The following is a 21,764-nucleotide window of genomic DNA, read 5'->3' on the forward strand; positions in this document are numbered from 1 at the left end:
CTCACTCCGTCTCCTCGGGCGCCCGCTGCTTCCAGAGAAGGGGAGAGAATGGAAAAGCAGAAGCCGTTCAAACTCTTCCTGCCGCCGAGGTTACGCAGCAGTCAGGTGTCTGCGGTGAAGCCTCAGAGTTCCGGAGCCGATTCGAACTTCAAGGTGAATTTGCATAAGAATCTGGCTCGAGGGTTCTTAGCAGTAGGTGTAGGAGGCAAGGGGAGCTTTCTCACTGATAAGGTTTGATTGAATTTGGAGTAGTGTCCTCGGAATGACTAATGAATGTATTATTGTGGCTTCATTTATTAAAACACTCATTGCTGCCCCAGAGCTCTGCTTACACAGTAGACTATGCTCATTTAAATCCCCGCTCTGTCCCTACATGATTTGCGGCAACTCCCAAGACATATACGATGAAAGAGTAAAATTTAAATTAGGAAAATTTCCAAGGAAAATTGAGAATATTTGAACAGACGCTTATATACAGGTAATGATTAGTGTAGGGACAGAGCTTGAGGTTTTGCTTTGAGCTTCCTGGTGGACAAGATAAAGAGGGAAAATCCATTTATTTATACACTAGAAGTCTTGTTGGAACAGAGGAAATATACCAAGTTTCTCAGGTGGAACAAACCGGCCAAGCTCGTACTGCATAATTTTTAGCTTTGTTTTATTTACCAGTGAGAATACCTAATTAAAAATTTTGCTTTATTTAGATTGCCAAAATATTGGATATTTTAAACACTGTGTACATTGAATAATTTATAATTACATTTATTTCTTTAGGCACATATATGTTGCATATTTATGTATTACATTGCTGGGTATCAAAGTGGTATGGAACAGTGTATTTAAGAACTTCTCTGTATTTCTAGAATTTCAGCAGATGTACTGAAGATAATTTTAGTTTTCCATTTGCAACAACTAATCGCTCCACGAATGGGGAAAACGTTGATTCAGGTAAGGTCCTGGAAAAGTAATACATTGGTTTACATAGAGTCATTTTATTATCAACGTTGTTCCTGAAAATCTAAGTATTGTATTTATATCTGTGACATTAAAGGTATATATAATAGTTAACATAAAAATAAGATATTGGCATATTTAATACCATTTATCTCTTATCTTGCAGATCCTGGTTTACAAAATGTTAATGCTTTGCCTATGCTTGAGCAGGTCAGTTAAGCAGAGTATATGGATATAATCCTTTTAGGTACTGATTGCTTATTTGAAGAAGAAAAAACTCCAGTTATTGAATTACTAGTCTTGAGTGTTTAATTGTATTATTTGAGAACTCTAACAAATATTTTTTAATAGAAAAATTCATTTTTTAGGTTGGTAATTCTGGCAGTTGCCACTATCAGGAAGGACAAGATGACTCTGATTTTGAGGTCAGATTTCCCATTTATGCTAAATTTTGTGTAATTGGAGTATGATTTATTATTTGTATGCATTTTCTTTTGAAGCTTCAGGAGGATTAATATTTAATGTTTTCAAATACATTCTCTTAAAACTTTGTTTCTGCTTTGTTTTTCTTTTAATGTTACTGAAATACTAGGCTTATGTGTTTTTCCTGAGTTGTAAAAGTACACAGTTTTTTAAGGACAGTTTAATTTTAAAACGTATAAATTAAGAATAGAAGAGGGCATTGGTGAAAAGGCTGAGAATCAGACCAGTATTTTACAAAATCTTTGAATTAACAGATGAAATCAATCATTTGGGAGATTTACTGTGTAAAGCATTTGTAGGACATGCTGTACTTTTGATGTTAGAAAAACATTTATAGGATGTACACAAGGTCTCAGTATGTAGTTCAGGCTGACCTTGAACTCACTATGTAGTGCAGGCTGGCCTTGAAATCAAAGCGATCCTTCTGCCTCAGCCTCTCAGAGAGTGCTGGGATTACAGGGATGCCCACCACACGGGGCTACCGCTGTGATTAGTGTATCACAGAATTTAAAAATAACCTGTTCATGTATTTTGATAACAAAAAGCTGTCAGCAAGCAGAAATCAATGTTTCATTTTGTTTTTTTAAAAAAGCCTGGAAGGTGGAGCTTAATAGTAGAGTAGTAACATTCAGGAAGTCTTGGGTTGGATTCCCAGCACTGTAAAAAGAAACAATGCCCGCCCACACCAATTCTCTGGCCTTTGCAATAATATGTAAGTAAAAAGGCAGGAAGTCTAAACAAAACGTCAAGCTCAATGAAAGTTAAGTTTTGTATTCATTATTATTTTTTATTCATTATTATTTATTATTTAAAACATTTCCATGTTAACACTCAGGCTTTCTGTAATTAAAGTGTTTCAAGACTGTTGTTAAAATTTATGGCCTTTTTTTGGTAGAGTGATTTATTTTAGCTTTTACCCAGCCAGAGTCTCTCATTGCCTAACATGTTTCTAACATATTAAACATGTTTCAGTCATTTTTTTAATTCAGCAAAGTATAACTTTATCAAGTGACCAGTAGGTTCAGTGATGTAGCTAATATTGCTTTGTAATTTAAAAGTGTTAAGGTAGCTTTTAGTTTGCTATGAGAGCATAAATTGAGACAGTTGGTTACCATTCATATGGGTATATTTTTATTGAGAAGCTGTAGTTTGGTTATAACTATGGATAACTAATATTTGTAAGCATGTTTTAACAGGATTCAAAGCCAATGGAGACAATGTACTCAAAACTGTATAAGGAAGCTGAAAAAATTAAAAACTGGAAAGTAAATATAGAATCTGAACTGAAGAAGAAAGAAAATAAGTTGGAACAAAAGAAAAGGACAATTAAATCACAGCGACAAGCCATTCAGGAACTGCAGGTATAATGAAATTTTGAATTATAATATAGTAAATAGAATATTTTTTCTTTTTGGTACTAGGAATCGAACTCGGGACCTTGCACTTGCAAGGCAGGCGTGTTGGCACTGAGCTAAATCCCTGGCTCAGTAAGAGTATTATTTTAGGAAAATTGAGTTAATTTGTTTTTGTAATGGGTACTTTTGAGGGACAAGGGTTTTTGAAGTTTTCATCGATACTAGTTTCAGTTCAACTTTAGTAGTGAGCTCAGAAGACAAGATACACAAAACAATGCAAATGATTAGGGAAACTATTTTGATAAAGACTGATTCAATGATGCTAATTTATTGAGTAGGTAAATTTTATTAACTCCTATTTTATTTGATATAAATTGCTTTCTTTAGAATATATTTATATAGAAAACTTAATTTTGAAAGTGACTTTGGTTTATAGCATAAAATAAGAAAAATGTCAAGAAAATGCAAATGTATAAAACTGCTTCAAAAATTTAGAGAAAATAATATTGCATTAAGATACTGTTGAATGCTTTTTGGGTATCATTTAGCAAACTTTATTTTAGATTGCTGAAAGTGAGACCTATATTCTCATGGGAAATCCATAAGTTGTGAGAAAATGTTCCTTTTGTATGGAAAGAAAAGAATTCTCATAGACTCCTATAGTATGTTAGCCGTGAAATGCTTAATGATTATACTTATATTTATTTTACTAAGGAAGATGTAATGAACTGTTCTTTTGTTTTGTAAATTAGTTTGAAAATGAAAGAGTAAGTTTGAAATTAGATGAAGAAATTCAAGGAAGAAAAGATTTAATAAAAGAGTAAGTGATAATTTAATGAATTTGTTCTTTCCAAATTTAATATTAAAATAATTTTCAAAAATTTATTGAGTACTTTCTGTGTGTTACAGAGTATTATAAGTAGAATTTTACATGAAGTCTGTGGAAAAAAGAAAGACATAATCCATTCTGCATTCTTGCATTTGGCAAACTGGAAGTCACTGTCCAGTAACTTCTCATAATTTAAAATGTCAGTCATCAGGAAGAATCATTATTTGGTGTAAAAAAAAAAAAGATTCCTGATAATTCCATATCTACAACTGCTTTTTATATTGTCTGCCTTTCTGTTTCACTGTTGCCACAGGTGCAACACTGCAAAATAGAACTGACCATAGTTCCAAGCTTATTCACATTCTCAAAGTACTCTTTTTGCCATTGTAACAGTTTATTTCTACTGAAAAATTATAAGTTGGAAAATGAAGTCTTAACTGCTCAGTGTTAGTAACTTGGATAAGGCAGCTAAAAATCGTATTCATGTAATGCACACTTACAAAGTTAACATTTTTGTTTTGAAGATTAGACATCTAAAACATGTTTTGGGTATTTAGTAAATGAAAAGCCAAACCTGTTTTATTATTCGTGCATTATAACCTGTCTTCTATTATTTCTCAAAAGGTTATTGATAAAAGTTTCTCTAGAAATTTAAGGGGTTGTCACTTTAGCTTAAAAGAAAACAGTTTCTAAATTACCTTTGTTAATAGTATAGACCATCTACTGTTTCTATAGTCATTTGTGTATGATAAATGATATTAAGAATTTTAAAATATACAATATTTTAAACATTTCTTAAAAATTGTAACAATATACTTCATAAGTTTTGTTGCGATTTTGCTATCAGATCAGATTACACTTAGTCAAATAATTTTCTTTGTTTCAGGAATAATACTACAAGACATTTATGTAATGTACTCAAGGAAACCTGTAATAGAGCTGCAGAAAAGACAAAGAAATGTAACTATCTTTCTTGTTTTATGATTTTTATCAATTTATTATTTAGTGGCATGGACACAGAAGTCAAATACTATCTTTTTATTATTTAGAATTAATTTTGATTTGAATAAGATTTATATGCCTCACACAATTTCTGTAATAACTAGATTCTCAATTCCTTGAGTTTTGAGGTTTCAGAAAGCTTTTTAAAAGGTAATGCATTAAAAAAAAAGCTAAAGAAAAACAAAAGAGGCAATGTATTTCAGTAAGTATATATTTGACACATATGGTTAATCTGTATTGAGTTAAAGTATAATTTTTCAAGCTAACCTCTCTTCTGTGGGGAACAACCAGAAAATTGAATCAAGAATAAGATATATAGCCATTCTGTAACAAAATATGATGGAGGAATGTGCTGAAAGTATAGTACAGTCATATACTATTTGATGATGTTTGGATCAACAATGGACTGCATATATGATTTTGGTCTCATAAGATTGTAGTGGTGGCTATGGATGTAGTTTAATGCTTGCCTAGCATGCAGTAGGCTCTAGATTTCCCCTGCACTGACTGAAAAAGAAGAAAAAAAGATTAGAATGTAGCTGAAAAATTTCTCTCACCTACTGACGTAGCCTTTGTAATATCATAGCATAATGCATTAGTAATGTATGTCTGGAAATATTGGTGTAAACTAACCTGCACAGCTAGTTTAGTGAAAGTATGGCATTATTATTTTTAGTACATAAAACTTGATGATGATAAGCAGCTATGTTTTTGCTTTATGTACTTACTATGTTGTACTTCTAATTATTATTTGAATGTACTCTTTCTACTTACAAAAAAGTTAACTGTAAAACTGCCTCAGGCAAGTTAAGGAGGGATTATAGAGAAACCCATTGTTATCCTAGGTGATGACACCTCCATGTGTGTTATGGCCCCTAAAGTACTTCAACAGGACAAAGTGTGGAGGTGGAAGACAGTGTTATTTATAATCTTGATCCTATGTAGGCCTATGCACATGTGTATGTTTTTGTATTAATATTTAACTAAAAAATTTAAAAAGTTTATTTTTATATAGTTGTGCAGTTTGGTTTTAAGATAAGTTTTATTATAAGAGTAAAAAATTAAAAATATTAAAAAGTTTATAACATAAATTAGATAGAGTAAGCTAGAGTTATTATTGAAGAAAGACTGTTTTTGTAAATATAACTTAGCCCAAGTATACAGTCTTTATGACTGTAGTAGTTAATCTCTTACACTTCTCATACACTCACCTCTCACTCACTGATTCACTGACTTACCCAACATATTCCAGTCCTTTAAGCTCCATTCATAGTAAGTACCCTATGTAGGTATTCCACTTTTTATTTTTTATACTGTATTTTTATTCTACATTTTCTATGTTTAGATACACAAATACTTATCATTTTGTTACAATTGCTTATTTAGTACAGTGATGTGCCAGACAGGTTGTAGTCCACATGTGTACTAGGTTATGCAATAGGTTTGTGTAAGTGAACTCTATGTTGTTTGCACAGTGATGCATTCTTGGTGTCTATCCCTCTCTTTAAGTGACACATAACTGTATTTAACAGTAGTTGAATGTTTTCAAACTAAGTAGGATTCTCATATTTCTCTTAATATTCTGATAAAGTTTGAATGAAAGAATTTTTACTTTATGCATGTTTTGATTTTTAATTGTAAAGTAGGAATTTTTTTATTTTGGTGAAAAAAAAACTGATTATAAAAAAATAATAGCCTTTCTTTGCCTTTGATTTGACAGAAGCTCTGTTTTGTTTCTACCAAGGATCCTCTGGGAAATTCTACCTACCTGCTTTTTTTAGGATATACTTTGTTTCTTAGCTAAAGTTCTTAATTCAAAAGGCATGGTTTACTGCTTAACAGCTTGGACTGAAGAATTATTCTTGTCAAATTTATACATTAAAAATTTCTACTTTTAGTTTGAATTGTGTAATTTCTCTGTCATTGTTTATTTACTCATTTATTTTTTCAGACAGAGTCTCATTATCTATTTAGGCTGCTCCTAGACTCACTACATAGTCCAGGCTGTCCTTGAATATGCAATGATGCTTTGCCTCAGCCTCCCAAGTGCCAGGATTACAGGCATATTCCTACACTAGGGTGTCATTGTTTACTATTTAAAATACTTCTTAATATTGTTTTGAGAATTAGTTAATAAATATAAAATGCTTAGAACAGCTCAAAGTGCTTCATAAATGTTGGTCATTTAGTTTTTAGTAATTATTTTTGCAATACTGGGAATGAGATTCTGGCTGCTCTATAATTGAGCGATACCTCCAGTTCTTTTAATTTAAGATAAGGTCCATTAACTTGCCTAAGTTAGCCTAGAATTTGCCATCTTTCTGCCTCAACCTCCTTAATACTTAGTATTATAGGTGTTTACTACCATACCCAGTTTAGCAACTTGCACAAAAACAGTTTTATTTCTTTTGTCTCAGTTTATATTCCTATTATTTCCTCATCTTATTTTGTTAACTAGGACTTCTAATAAATGTTGAAAAGGAATGATGAGAAGGGACATCCTTTTGTCATGATTTTAGTGGGAAAGCTTCTAGTTTCTTACTATTAAGTAAATGTTAGCTGTAGTTTTTTTTTTTAATGGATATGCTTTGTCAAGTTGAGAAAGTTGACCCGTATTCATTAACTGAGAGGTTTCTTTCCTTTAAAAAAATGTCATGCATAGATGTTGAATTTTTTTCTGCATCTACTGGTATGACCCTGTCTATAATTTCTCTTTTTTAGCCCTTGATGTGATGGATTTTAATAATCTGAAATATTGAACACAGTTTGAACAAAGCCTGAGATAAATCCTACTTTGGTTATTCTGTATATTTTATTTTTGGCAGCCCTGGGGATTGAATCCCAGGAATTATTGAGATGAATCCTCAGTTTTAAAAAAATTTATTTTGCTTTGAACTTGTAATTCTGCCATAGCCTATCAAAGTGGATAGAATTATAGGTTATGCCACTGAATCTGGTTTGTTTGTTTGTTTTTTCTGGTATTGGAGATTGATCTGAGGACCTTGCCCTTGTGAGTCAGGCATGGCACCACTGAGCTAAATCCCTGGCACTGCACTTGGTTTTTTATACATTGTTCAATTTGATTGATTGTTGATGGTTTTTATATCCAATTTATTTATAATTTATACCTAATTTATCTTGTAATATCTGTATATGGTTTTGTCATTAGGGTGGTGCTGCATTATAGGATGTTAGGACATATTCTCTCTACTATCTTATGAAAGAGATTGTTGAGAATTGGCCTCATTTCTTCTTTAAACATTGTTAGAATCCAACAGTGAACCTGTCAGGCTTTGTGCTTTTTGTTTTGGGATGAAATTGATTAAGTTTTTTAATAGATTTAAATATGTGTGTGTGTGTGTGTGTGTGTATGTATATATATGTGTGTATATATATATATATATGTATATATATATGTATTTATATCCTTTCTTTTGGCAATTATATCTTTTGATAGTACATTTTTTCTACATTATTAAATTTCTGAACATAGAGTTGTTTATAATATTCTTTTGTTATTATTATTATTTTTTTCTGTATCAAAGTCTTGCTAAATATTCCAAGCTGGCCTTGAACTCACTACGTAGCCCATGCTGGCCTTGAGGTCATGGTGATCCTCTTGCTTCAGCCTCCTGAGTGCTGGAATTACAGGCATGTGCCAAAGAGTGCCTGACTGTTATTTTAATGTTCAAGGGATCTACAGCGATGGTCTCCTCTTTCATTTCTGTATTAATATTTTGAGTTTTCTTTTTCTCAGTGTGGCCAGAGGTTTATTAATTTTATTGATTTAAAAAAAATTAGCTTCTAGCCCCCTGGTGTGGTGGTGCCTGCCTGTAATCCCAGGTTGAGACAGGAGTATTGCTGTGACTTCAAAGCCACCCTGAACTACATAGTTGAGAACCTATCTCAAAAGCAAAACAAAAACTAGCTTCTGGTCTGACTGATTTTGCATTTTGGTCTTCTGTTTGCATTTCATTGATTTTTGGTTCTGATTTCTAATATTTTTTTCTTCTGTTTGCATTGGATTTAATTTATTATTTTTCTGGCTTCCTAAGGTTGATACTTAGATAATTGATTGTAGGTCTTTATTCTTTTCAAATATATGCATTCAACATATAAATTTTCCTCTGTTTTTGTTATATCCCCCACTTTTTTTTTTTGAGACAGGTTCTCTATGTAGTTTAGCTTGGCCTAGAACTTGCTACATAGCCCAGGATGACCTCAGTCTCACAGTGATCTGCCTCAGTCTACTGAGTGCTGTAATTACAGGCATGTGCCATCATTCCTGGCTATATCCCACACTATTTTTTTTTTTGTCCTAGGATTGAACCCAGGGAACGCTTTGAGCCACATACCCCCCTTTAAAAAAAGTTTTTTTGAAACAGTGTCTCACTAAGTTGACCAAGTTGGCCACTGTCTTGTGATCCTCCTGCCTCAGCCTCCTGAGTAACTAGGATTATAAGCATGTGCTGTGTCACACAATTTTTGATAGACCGTGTTTTTATTTAATTCAGTGCACTTAATTCATTAAGTTAAAAATATTTCTAAATTTCTCCTGAAATTTTTTCCTTGATGCATCTGTTACTTAGAAATGTGTTGATTAATTTCCAAGTATTTTATGATTTTCCAGCTAGCTTTCTGTTACTGAGTTTTAGTTTAATTCCATTGTGGTCTGAGAGCTGACAGTGATTTCTGTGTACTATCATGCCTAGTCTGGCTCTTGGTTTTATTTATTTATTTATTTGATACCAGGGATTGAACTCGAGTACTTGCGTTTGCAAGGCAGGCCACCGAACCACTGAGCTAAATCCCTGGCCCATCTCTGGTTTTAATTGAGAATTTCATGTGACTTTATTTTCTCTCCTTTCTTGACTTATCAGTTATACAGCTTTTAAAACTTTTTATTCAATTTTTTCCATTAAGTTTATTGGTACATTTAAAGCAAACAATACAGTTAAATTTATCATTGGGATCTTGTATCTTGGTTATATCTCGGTTCTTGATTTTTCCCCATATCCCTGCCCTCCCTTCACTCGCTTCACCCTTCCCTATTTACAAAGACTTTGTTTTTTTATTCAATTTTTAATTAGTACCTGTTTGCAGTATGTACTTTTTTTTTTACATTAAATTTATTGGTACATTTTAGGTATACATTATGATCACATTCATCATTGGGAAAGATCTGTGGTTAGATGTCTGACATTCATTTGAGGAAATTATCAGTCTCTTTTTGTTTGTTTTGTTTTTTGTTTTTGTTTTCTTCTGGTATTCCAATTTGTGCATATGTTACACTTTTTTCAGCTGTCTTGCAGTTTGTAGATAGTCTGCTCCATTTTTTGTTTTTGGTCTTTACTTTTCATTTGTGAAGTTTTTATCTCCAAGCTCAGTAATTCTTAGCATAGTCATGCCTAATCTATTAGTGAGCCTTTCTTATCTGTTTTGATCTATACATTCTTTCTTAGAATTTCTGACCTAACACTAAATGTACTAGACTTACATTGCCTTTCTCTCTCTTTTTTTTGTGGAGTTCTATGTTGAACCTGGGGCCATGTGCATGGTAGGCAAGCACCTACCATGAATTATGCACCTCCAATTCCTCTGCCTTTCTGTTCTTACATGGTGTCTACTTTATTCACTAGAGCAGTAGCGGTGGTTTGGGACCTTGCTCTTGTGAGGCAGGCGGTGGCACCACTGAGCTAAATCCCGGGCCCCTGTGGCGAAGTTTTTAGACCTTTCTCAGTGGTGACAAACATCCTGCCTGTGGCTCATGTGCCATAGGTCCCCTATCACTGCACTGGAGCCTTTAGTAATCATATGTTTTAAAAATTCTTCATCTGTTAATTTTAACATCTCTGTCCTGTCTGAATCTTGTTTTGATGTTCTGTATTGTCAAACGGTATTTTTGCCTTTATGGTTTGTAATTTTCTTTATAGCTGGACATGGTGGTACTCAGTAAAGGAACTGCTGTTAATAAATCTTTGGTGCTGTTTGTGGTAAGATGTAGGTAGAGGTGAACTGTTCTGTTGACCTTTGATTAGATCTCAGGTTGTTTTGTTTTGTTTTTGAGACAGGGACTCACTATGTAGTTGAGACAGACCTGGAACTCACTGTGTAGCACAGGCTGGTCTCCAACTCACAGTGATCCTCCTGCCTTAGCCTCCCGAGTGCTGGGATTAACAGATGTGCACCACCTTGCCCAGCAGATCTGTTTTTTTTTTAGCACACTGTTGCCTGTGAACTTCAAACTTCACAAATACTTCTTAATCTATTCCTTTCCTTTCAGGGAGACAGGATGGCTAAAATGGGCTGAAGTTTGATAATTCCCTTTTTACTAAAAGAAGGCTAGAGGGGAATGGAGTTGGATATTTTTCTTCTTCAATAAGGAAGGATAGAGCTGGCTGGAATTGGTTTTCTCTTTGTTCAGATCAGGCTCTGATAAAAACCCAGCTGATTTTGCTGGGGTTAAGTAGTTTTTTCTAAAGGAAAACCCTGTTGAAAGAACAAGACATATTAGCATATTTCAGAATTGTTCCTTTCCATTTCTCTTTAGAGAAAATGAGAGGATGTTCCTCTTCACAGTCATGGTGAAAATATGATAGAGATTTAGGAGGTAAAACTCACAAGAGTGTTGTCTGCTCCACCATGACTGGGTTCCCATAGTTTTTATTTCTCAGATTTGTCATAGTATTTGTAGCTGTTGGTCCAGGTTTTCTTATGCTGGCTGTCATTCCCACAGTGTTTTCTGCTCCTGGGTTTCTACCCTGATGAATTCGATGGTGGTAGTTTTCTCTATGATCTTATTTCTCTTTTGGGTATAAGATTTTTTAATTTTGTTTAGCTTTTTACTTAAAATGGAGTAGCAACTTTCAAGCCTCTTACATACCAGCCTGGACCAAAACTGGTTTTGATACTATTTCAAAAGACTTAGAACTGAGTTAGATATCCAAGTGCCCTTCATTAACACAGAATTTAAAACATTTTAATGTTTTTCTAATATATTTTGAGTATTGACTTGTTGCAATCTAATTTTTAAACTTTAATTTTGAATAGATGAATATGAACGGGAAGAAACCAGACAAGTTCACATGGATTTAAATAATAGCATTGAGGTAAGTATTAGTGAATATATGAATATTTTAAACCAAAAAATTCCTAACAAAGTAGAGCAATAAATACAAAGGCGTAGATTACTGTTCTTGCTAAAAAGATAATTAATTTTTGTTGATATATGAATCAATAAAATTCATAGTTTTGTACTATGATTTCTAATATTTTGCTATGTAGTAACATTTTACTTTACATGTCAGTAACACTATTTAACTTAATTTGTCAAATATTTACTATGTCAGAGGCCACCACTTTGTGACATAATAATTGTTTCTATTACAGTATTTTATATTAATTTGAAAACATATAAAGTATTAATCTGTATCTGGCTCCTGCTTACCTTTGTTATCTCATTTATTATTCACCACTTTGGTTTTCTAATACTTTTCCTTTTTATATTTATCAGTTTTACTAAGTCTTTTCTGATCTTGGTTCTTTGAATTTGTTCCCTTTGTCTAGAACTTGTGTGGTCTTATGCGTACTTCCAAGCTTTGTTCTGTTTATTTCCCCACCTTACTATTAATCTAAATATCTTCATTCAATTATTTTGTATCTCAGCCACATTTATTTTTTTCTGAAGAGCATTTAAAACTACATGACATTTATTTGACTCATACTTCTTGTATGTGCATGAGTATTTATGTACACACATCTATGTATTCTTACCTTGGAATATAAAACAGTTCCAGCAGGTTAGAGACTTTATCTTATATCCTGAGTGCCGAAAATAGTTCCTGATACATATCCAGAACTTGATAAATATATGAGTGAATATATGAATGAATCTGATTTTACAAAGTAAGATTTATTGACTTCTAAGTGAGCACATACTACCAGATGATGGAAGCATAGTTTTGGATTCTTATAAGGAGAGACATCACTTTAGTAAGGAAGAAAAATTTAAATAAGCACAAATAAGTGAAAAATTGCATACAGTGTTTTATTATGTGTTACTAAGTGAATGAACAAAATGCCAACAATCATTTTGCTAATGTATTGTATAAAATGACTCTAGTATCTTTAAATATCTAGGAAACTGACATAATGAGCATTTTAAATGCATTTTTACTAAATCAGTTGTTTAAAACGACAGTTTTTATTTTTCAAAGTTGTGTGGTTTTATATTTAGTGATTACATGTTAAATTTATTAATATTTTCAAATTTTGAAGAAAAGTATTTAAAAACTAGTAGTACCATTTGCTTAGATGTAAATTGTAAAATTTCATAAATATTTGAGTGAAAAGCATTTATACTGTTTTGTAACCCATACTTTGTACTTCTCTTTGAATAATTCTTTGGAATTGAATATTAAACTATTTTATCAAATTACAGAAAACCTAAGACTGATTCTTAAAATTTAAACTTTGTGTTCCAGAAAATGATAATAGCTTTTGAGGAACTCCGGTTGCAAGCTGAAAATTCCAGACTGGAAATACATTTTAAGTGTAGGAATTTCATTTAATTTTTATATTACTCTTTTGCTATTTTAATTTTTATTAAATTTTATTAATGTTTTTAATCCCTTCAATTAGATGCCCTCAATTACTTTATATTTAAGTTTCTCTATATGTTGTGGAATGTGGCAGGAAATTAGTATATGTTAAAAGTATTTTTTGGCTTTAGAACTACATTTTTCATGACATCAAACTTACTATGGTTTGCATTTGACTTTTTAGATATATACTTTAGTTTTTTATATTTCTTTGTAAAGTATAAATGTTAAGATAATTAAGCCAGGCATAGTGGTACATGCCTGTAATGCCAGCACTCAGGAGTCTGAGGCAGGAGGATTGCCACAAGTTTGAGGCCAGCCTGAACTACAAAGTGAGACCTTGTCTCAAAAAAAAAACAAAAAACAAAATAAGACAAAACAAAAAATAATTATATATTGCTAACATTTTTACTTTAGATTAATATGTTGTAAAGAAAAGTTTTATATGTGTTGTATTCTGAGAAGTGTAGAATTTTAAGTAATAACTTTGAAATTGTTAACTATTTCATTAGAATTAGCAGCTAGAGGGGCCGGGGATTTAGCTCAGCGGTTCGGTGGCCTGCCTCGCAAGCGCAAGGACCCGAGTTCGATCCCCGGTACCACAAAAAAAAAAAAGAATTAGCAGCTAGAAAATAGCAGTATTGAAATAAATTAGGAAGTGAAATCTTTAAATTTTTGTTTATATGGAAAAATTATATACTTATATTAAGACATGACATATTTTTTATTTTTGAAGTAAAGGAAGATAATGAAAAAATCCAGCACCTTGAAGAAGAATATAAGAAGGAAGTAAATGACAAGGAAAATCAGGTTTTTAAAAAAACGCCAGCTATCTATATTCTTTTTAAAAAATAAGTTAATTTTAAAAGTGTTTGATCAACATATTTCACATATTTGTATGAGGTACAGTGTGATGTTTTGATTCACGTACACATTGGGCAGTGATTAGTGCAGGGCAGTTAGCCTATCCATTATCTAAACTTATCAATGTTTTTATGGTGTATACATTGAAATTCTTCTATTATGAGATACAAATGCTATGTTATTTTTGTTTCTAATTCATAAAATGCTTAAAATTTCAAAAGACATGTTTAGGGCTGGGGATTTATCTTAGGGGGGGTGGTACCGCCTGCCTTGCAAGTGCAAGGTCCTGAGTTCAATTGCTGGTACCCCACAAAAAAGTTTATTTGATAATGTCATGATATATTTCTGAAAGAATTTTAATATTACATCCAAATATTCAGTATTTTCCTACCCAAATTAATTTTCAGTGACTCAGCTATACACACTAAATGCTTGGTTTTTTAATCAGTGAGTAGTGGTCTACAATATATATCTCTCTCTTTTGTTTTTGGTACCAGGGATCAAACTTGGGTCCTTGAGCTTATGAGGCAGGCACCAGAACCACTGAGCTAAATCCCCTGCCAAATATATCTCTTTATTGTTGCAATAATTTTTTTTTAGACAGGGTCTCACTATGTAGTAGAGACTGACCTGGAACTCACTGTGTAGCCCAGGCTGGCCTGGAATTCACAGTGATCCTCCTGCCTCAGCCTCCCGAGTGCTGGGATTACAGGCGTGCACCACCCCACGCCCAGCCAATAATGTATTATTTTATGAGAAATTTTGTTCAGACAAAAAGTAATAAAATATAATCATGGACCATCAAATTATATTTTGTAGTTTGTTTTGAAATATAATCTGACAAACTAATGAAAAGAAATTGAAACATTTTGTTGCTTTGATTTTTAATATTACATAATGGAAGGTTTAAAAATGACTAAGTCTATATTCTTTAATGTTGTAAGAATATAAATTTCATCTGGTGCAGCAGTCTCTGTTTCTAGCCCTCTGGGAGTCTGACCCAGGAGGATTGAAAAGTCAAGTGCCACCTAGGCAATTTAACAGCACCCTGTTTCAAAATAAAATAATTAACAGAAAGGGTCTATCACTCAGTAATAAGGTGCCTCAGGGTTTAATCTCTAGTACTGGGGGAAAAAAAAGAAAAGTTATTTTCAGATTATTATTATGCCAACTTTATTACTTTGTTTCCCCTTTGGTAGCAGATTGAACTCAGGACCTTGTGCTTCCCAGGCAGGTTCTGTGTTAGTGACCTATATTCCCAGCCCAGCTTCATCACTTTCAAGTCTTCTGTTTCCACAACAAAAAGTGATATGGAAAAAGGAAATCTTTTTATTTTTCACTATTGTTAACACTTTTTCTTCTTTCATTTTTTAAATCACAGTTAAGGATATGTATTTAATAATTAAAACATTAATTGAAAGTGCAGAAGATGTACTTATTAATACATGTTTACAAATCATACAGTTTACAATAGCCTAGGAGTGGTTATATGTATATATTACAGCTTGTGAATTTTTAAAACCTCCTTCCTTCCCTCTACCCACTCTCTCTCCAGTTCTCCTATCCCCCTTTTCATAATGTTGATATTATTATTTGTCTTAGCTCATGTTATGGCATATAGTATTTGCATTAATTGGGGTTATTAGGTTCTTGTACATGGCATATCTTTATTCTGATTTCCCCTTCCCCTCCTCCTCATTACTTGCCCTTGTTCTTTTGGACCATTTCCCTGCTTCAAGAGATCTCTCTCCTTGTTCCTTTCTGTCCATCCTTTATCATTTTATTTGTTTGTGCCTCACTCAAATGAGAGATATCATACTGTATTTAAGCCTGTGTGTCTGGTTTATTTCACTCAACATTGTATTTTCCAGGGCTGGGGATTTAGCTCAGTGGTTCCACTGCCTGCCTTGCCAGTGGAGGGACCTGAGTTTGATCCCTGGTACCAAAACAAAACAAAAAACCCCAAAGAAACAAAAAAATTGTATTTTCCAGGTGCATCCATTTTTCTACAAGTATCTAAAATGTGTCATTCTTTATAGCTGAGTAGTATTCCATTATACATAGATATCACATTTTCTTTAATCGTCTGTTGATGAGTACATGGGCTGCTTCCAGGATTTAGCTATTATGAATTGTGCTGCTATAAACATGGTGTGCAAGTATCACTGTAGTATGATGACTTAAGCTCTTTGGGGAAGATATCTAAAAGGGGGATAGCTGGATCGTATGGAATTTCCAATTTTAGTTTTTTGAGACATCTCCATACTGATTTCCATAATGGTTGTACCAGTTTACATTTCCACCAATAATGCAGGAGTGTTTCTTTTTCCTCCACAGCCTTGCCAGCATTTGTTATTGTTTGATTTCCTAGTGATTGTCATTTTTTCTGGAGTAATGTGGAATTTTAGGGTTGTTTTACTTTGTATTTTAGGGTTTTCAGTTTTGATTAAATGGTTATATTTCAGTTTATGTTTTATGCTTAGATCTTTTGAAAAAGTTACCAAGTTTTTTTTTGTATTTTTACTTTATTTTTAAGCCACAGTTCCAAAAGAAAGAAGTTTTTTTTAAAAAAAAAAAAACAAACCCTAAAGTCATGTTTATTATACAGAACACAAAAATAGCAATGTGCCAAAAAAGCTTGTTGGTAGTTCTTAGTGCGTTTAGAAAGCTTACCGATTATTGAATTTCTTTGTAAAATGATCACATGACCAACTACTGTTTTTGTTTGTTTTGTTTTTTTCTGGAATTCCTAAACACTGTTTTGTAGGACTTTTTTTTCTCGGCTTTTCAAAATTCCTGTCTGGGAGTAAACTTGGCTGAAATATTAAGGAATGGAGTTGGACAGGGCCAGAAAAGGGCAGGCTGAGTCTCACCCACTCTATTTATTGACTTCAAATTATATTTTTTTTCTTTACCCCTCCCTGTGTTTGGAATATCCATGTTTAGATTTTCTTTTTCACGAAGGGGGACTGAACTCAGGGCCTTGCATATGCTAAGCATGGGCCCTACCATTGAGCCACTCCCCTCTATTTTTCTTACTCAGTTGATGTACCTATATCTCTTCCAAAGGTGGACTAGAGTTGTTCTTTCTCTACATTGGCTCTCAGGTGGTAGGGTCTAGGATGAGAGAGTTGGGTGAACCTAGGGAATTTTTACTACTTTTTACAGAATTCAGTTTGTACTTATTCTCTTAGTTCATACCATATATAGTAATTAATGCCTTTAATTCTTGAAACACTTTGGAGTGGGTTATCTTCTCAGTATCTCCTTGTGCAGGTGCTTAAGTCTGACCTTACTATTGTAGTCATTCTCTATTCCTTTCATCTGGTTGCTTCCTTGCTTTCTTTCCAGGGATCGAACTCAGGTCCTTGAGCTTGTGAGGCAGGCAGTGGAACCACTGAGCTAAATTCCTGGCCTTCTTTATATATTAAAATTTAGATGTTAGGAGTGTTTTGGCTTAAAATAATGAAGTCTGTCTATATGATTTTACTCATTGATTTTTGGGGTAATTTGGAGTTGAAAATAGAGGAGAAAATGCCTCATTTATCATGTTGAATCTGGAAGTCTTCAGCCTATCTTTATAAGATTAATTTCCACCTTTTCTTCAACTGTATACTCTAGCCATTTCAGTTATCTGAATAAAATGATTTTTCAATCTTTTGTGTTCTGTCAGCCTATAATGTCTATTTCCTTATGTTTGTCTGATAAATTTTTCTGTCTCAAGACTCAGTCTAACGCCAGGGATATAGCTCAGTGGTACCATGCAAGGTTTTAAGTTCGACACTTAGTACTGGAGTGGGGGGGACTCAGTCCTTTGAGTAATTTTCAGTTACTTTCCCCAAGACTGATTTAGGTATTTCTTTCCTGATTCCTATAACACTTTTGTTCTGTTACTAATACTCTTCTGGTATAGTTGTGTGTCTCCCATTCTAGATGCTGAGTTTTTTGAAGGTAAGTTCCCTCATCTCTGTCTACTCAAAACTTAGGGTTTCTAGTGCTCAGCAACATTTATTCAGTGAATAAACTCCATTATGTAATCTTCTCAGTAGTAACTTGAAAGGCATAATATAATATTGAGTATATAATACAAGCTTGTTTATTCATTCAGTGCATTCTTATTGTGCAAGCATGTATTAAATGTCAGGAAAAGCAATCTAAAAAGCATATAAACTAATTGTAGTTGATGATAAGTGTGTAAGATGCCATATTACATTTTTTATATCTGTAATTTAAAAACTTTTTATTTTAGGTATCATTACTGCTAATCCAAAGCACGGAGAAAGAAAATAAAATGAAAGAGTTAACATTTCTGCTTGAGGAATCCAGAGATAAAATTAATCACTTAGAGGAAAAGACAAGTAAGCATTTATATAAGAAAATGTAATAATGTGTCTTGTGTGTTTCTCTCATTGTGTTCTAAATTTTGGCTTTCCTTACAAATTGTAATACTTCCTAGTAATCCTCAGCCTATGTTGGATCAGTTGGAGGAGGTTATAATAGAATCACTAGGGGAGCATTTTTAAAGTCTTTGAAAACTATGATAAATATTTAAATTTTTAAAAGTTTATTATAGTAAAATACATGAAAGAAAACTTCCAGAAGTTCTTCAGAAAGTGTCAGGCACAGTGGAATAAGTATTTGAATCAAGGAGGAGTATTTTGGGTGTATTAATGGTGATGTGTCATTTACTGTAATACATTTAAAAAATTTACATACACTTTTTTTTTTTTTGTACTAGGAGTTGAACTCAGGGCCTTGGGCTTGTGAGGCAGGTGCAGCACCAATTCTTAACTTTAATCGGATATTTTTCCTTTAAAATTCCTGTTTGATTTTTTAAGTCTCCCATTCTCTCATTCTCTTTTAAAAAATCATATTTTTATCTTCTTAAAATATATTTATCATTAGTATTTTATAGGTATTTTCTGTCTTCAATATCTATCTGACTTCTTGGTCTACTTTTAGTGTCCTTTTTAAAACTGCATAAAATACACATAACAAAGTTTACTATCTTAATTATTTTTCAGTGTACAGATCATTTACATTATTACTATTATTATTATTTTTTGTACTGAGGATTGAACTCGGGATCTTGCCCTTGCCAGGCAGGCAGTGGCACCACTGAGCTAAATCCCCAGCCCTCAGATCATTTACATTAATTTCACATTGTTTTGCATTAATAACTACCATACACCTCCAGAGCTACTTTTATTTTGCAAAATGGAAACTTTTGTCAATTAAATATTAACTCTGCTTCTTTCCATTGGTCAGTCCTCTGGCAATTCTCCCCCCCTTGCTTTCTCATTTTTCTCTTTCCCTTCTTCCTTCTGTCATTTGTTCTTTTCTTCTCCCCCCCCCCTTTCTTTCCTCTTTGGTCATTTGATCTTTTCTTTTTGTATGCCAAGGAATTTTTAAAAGTTGAATTTTATGTGTTATACTTACTATATTTCAGATCTAAAATGTCCCCAAAGGTCTTATGTTTAGAAGTGGGGCCTAGTCAGATGGGATTGGTCACTAAGAGTATGCCTTGGAAGGATGTGTTCTTGCCTCCAGCTCCTTCCTTCTCTTTGCTTCTTGGCTGTCACATGGTGAACAATTTTGCTCTGCCATGTCATTTTACCATGCCATCTCTGCCTTGGAGCCAGATGAGCAGGAACTGAACCTACCTAACCTACCCAAACCAAATAAATCTTTCCTCCTTTAAGTTATAGATGTTAGGCAGTTTTTTACAGCCATGAGGAAGCTAATACACAACTGATACCAGAACATTGAAGTGGGAACATTGCTGTGACTCTTCCTGGAACTGATATGTAGGAGTTTGAAGAGGTTTGGTGATGCTGGCTAGAGAAACTTAGGATATTATGACCAATTTTCTTAGTCACTTTCTTGTTGAGAAATCTGGAGCAAGAAGTAGACGTGGCACCCCTGTAATCACATACTCAGGAGGCCAAGGCAGGAGGATAACCTCAAATTCAAGGCCACCCTGGGCTACATAGTGAGACCCTGTCTCGAAAAACAACAAACAAACAAAACAAAATGCAAACATCAGGCTGGATCTGGTGGTGACATAGTTTGTTAACCCCTGGCTTAGAAAATCAGTACTTAGGAGGTATACCTTAGTATATTCAGTGATTGCTTCAATCAATTCTTAAGTGATTTGAGAGAGAAAGGTAGAGGTGCTGTTTGTTACCAAAGACACAGCCCTCCTCATTAATGCTTCATTGCTAAGAGAATGAGGCTCCTGTTTCTGAAAGACACAAATATCACCACTCAGCTTTCAATGTAAATGTAAATAAAGCTCAAGCTGAGACTTCATCATGGACACTAAAGGAAAAAACCTAAATGCCAGGGATTTAGTTTAGTGGGGCCGTGCCTACCTGCCAAGCGTAGGGTCCTGAGTTCAATTCCTGGTACCCCCCACCACAAAAAGACAAAAACCTAAAAAAAAAATTGATGTGAAGCTTGGCTAGAAAGGAAGTACCTGTAAAGTTGAGGGTAGAGAGTGTGATTCCTGAAATAACATTAAAAAGAAGCCAAATGCTTTGCATCAGAATAATAGCAAAGATAAGTTGACTGTACCTTTATGTCTGATACTACCCCTCCCATACTCAAGGGTGTAAAATAGTAAAGGTAAACTATGGAAGACTTGGTTTTGAGGCAAGTACCCCAGAGTACTCTGCTTGAGAAGGGCCATGTAGGGAATTGATTCATTGGGATTCATTTCATCCTGTTTAGTATCACTTGGAGACTACTGTAGCCCTGTTCCAAGGGGGTCTGGCTCCGGCTTTCAGTGACAGGGACCTTGGCATTGTTCTAGTGTTGGTAGTTTTACTGACATACAGAATATAAAAGTTGTGGAGTTGAGGAGACTTCTACTCAGGTTTCACAGGAAGTCCTGGGAGCCCAGGAAGTGTGCCCATGATAGAGCAGTGTATGAAGATTTGAGAGTGAAACTGCGGGTTCAGTAGAGTTCGTGGGAAATTGAGGATATGAGAAATGTAGAATGGCTGCTAAGGGATGTTTCAGGCAGTGAGTGGGGGTAGGCAAGAGGAAGGCCGTGTATGCTATAGTCATTAGGGCCACAGTGGTGGAGCTCTCCATGCCCTTTGGAGCTCACCTCTCACTGCAGTCTGCTCTTGTCTGAAAATTTGCTTATTCATTTTCATTCATAAAGGATATTTTTGTATATGTATTTCCAAGTTGGCCTGCCACTTCTCTTCCTTTCTCTTTTTTTCCCTTCCCTGCACTTAAGACTTAAAAGAATCAAATGAGAAGCATCAGAATTAGAAGATATTAAAATGTCCTTGCAAAAATGTGTGGTATGATTTAAAAACTGCCTAGTGTGTAATAGGTCATACTATCAATTAGAGAGAGAGAGAGAGAGAGAGAGAGAGAGAGATAGTCTCTTTAACAGTCTGTTAATCCACCTGCCAAATTTGATTTCTCATATATTTTGATTCTATTGTAATTACACATAGAAATATTTACATAATTTATTCACCTTTGAGTAACAATCTTGAAAAGTCAGTAAAGTTTAATGGTTGTAAAGGATCTATAAAGACATTTCATAAAAGAAGATGCACAAGGGGCCGTGAATTTAGCTCAGTTATTCTGCTGCCTGACTCACAAGCTCAAGGTCCTGATTTTGATCCCTGGTACCAAAAAAAAAAAAAAAAAAAA

At 33.7% G+C, this 21,764-nt stretch overlaps 1 protein-coding gene across 1 annotated transcript in view; it reads left to right on the forward strand.

Moving 5' to 3' along the window:
* The window catches only part of Sycp1 (synaptonemal complex protein 1), an 81,283-nt gene that overhangs the window by 1,048 nt on the left and 58,471 nt on the right, over window positions 1-21,764 (forward strand). The window contains exons 2-12 of the mRNA XM_010631215.3: window positions 36-153; window positions 864-948; window positions 1,121-1,164; window positions 1,323-1,379; window positions 2,634-2,798; window positions 3,545-3,612; window positions 4,508-4,581; window positions 11,674-11,732; window positions 13,107-13,176; window positions 13,960-14,033; window positions 18,337-18,445. Of these exons, the coding sequence (XP_010629517.1) occupies window positions 49-153; window positions 864-948; window positions 1,121-1,164; window positions 1,323-1,379; window positions 2,634-2,798; window positions 3,545-3,612; window positions 4,508-4,581; window positions 11,674-11,732; window positions 13,107-13,176; window positions 13,960-14,033; window positions 18,337-18,445 (910 nt within the window). The 5' untranslated portion in view covers window positions 36-48. The remainder of the gene's footprint in view (window positions 1-35; window positions 154-863; window positions 949-1,120; window positions 1,165-1,322; window positions 1,380-2,633; window positions 2,799-3,544; window positions 3,613-4,507; window positions 4,582-11,673; window positions 11,733-13,106; window positions 13,177-13,959; window positions 14,034-18,336; window positions 18,446-21,764) is intronic.

The sequence above is a fragment of the Fukomys damarensis genome, unplaced genomic scaffold, assembly GCF_012274545.1.
Source record: "Fukomys damarensis isolate Sample0158 unplaced genomic scaffold, DMR_v1.0_HiC HiC_scaffold_33, whole genome shotgun sequence".
Lineage (NCBI taxonomy): Eukaryota > Metazoa > Chordata > Mammalia > Rodentia > Bathyergidae > Fukomys > Fukomys damarensis.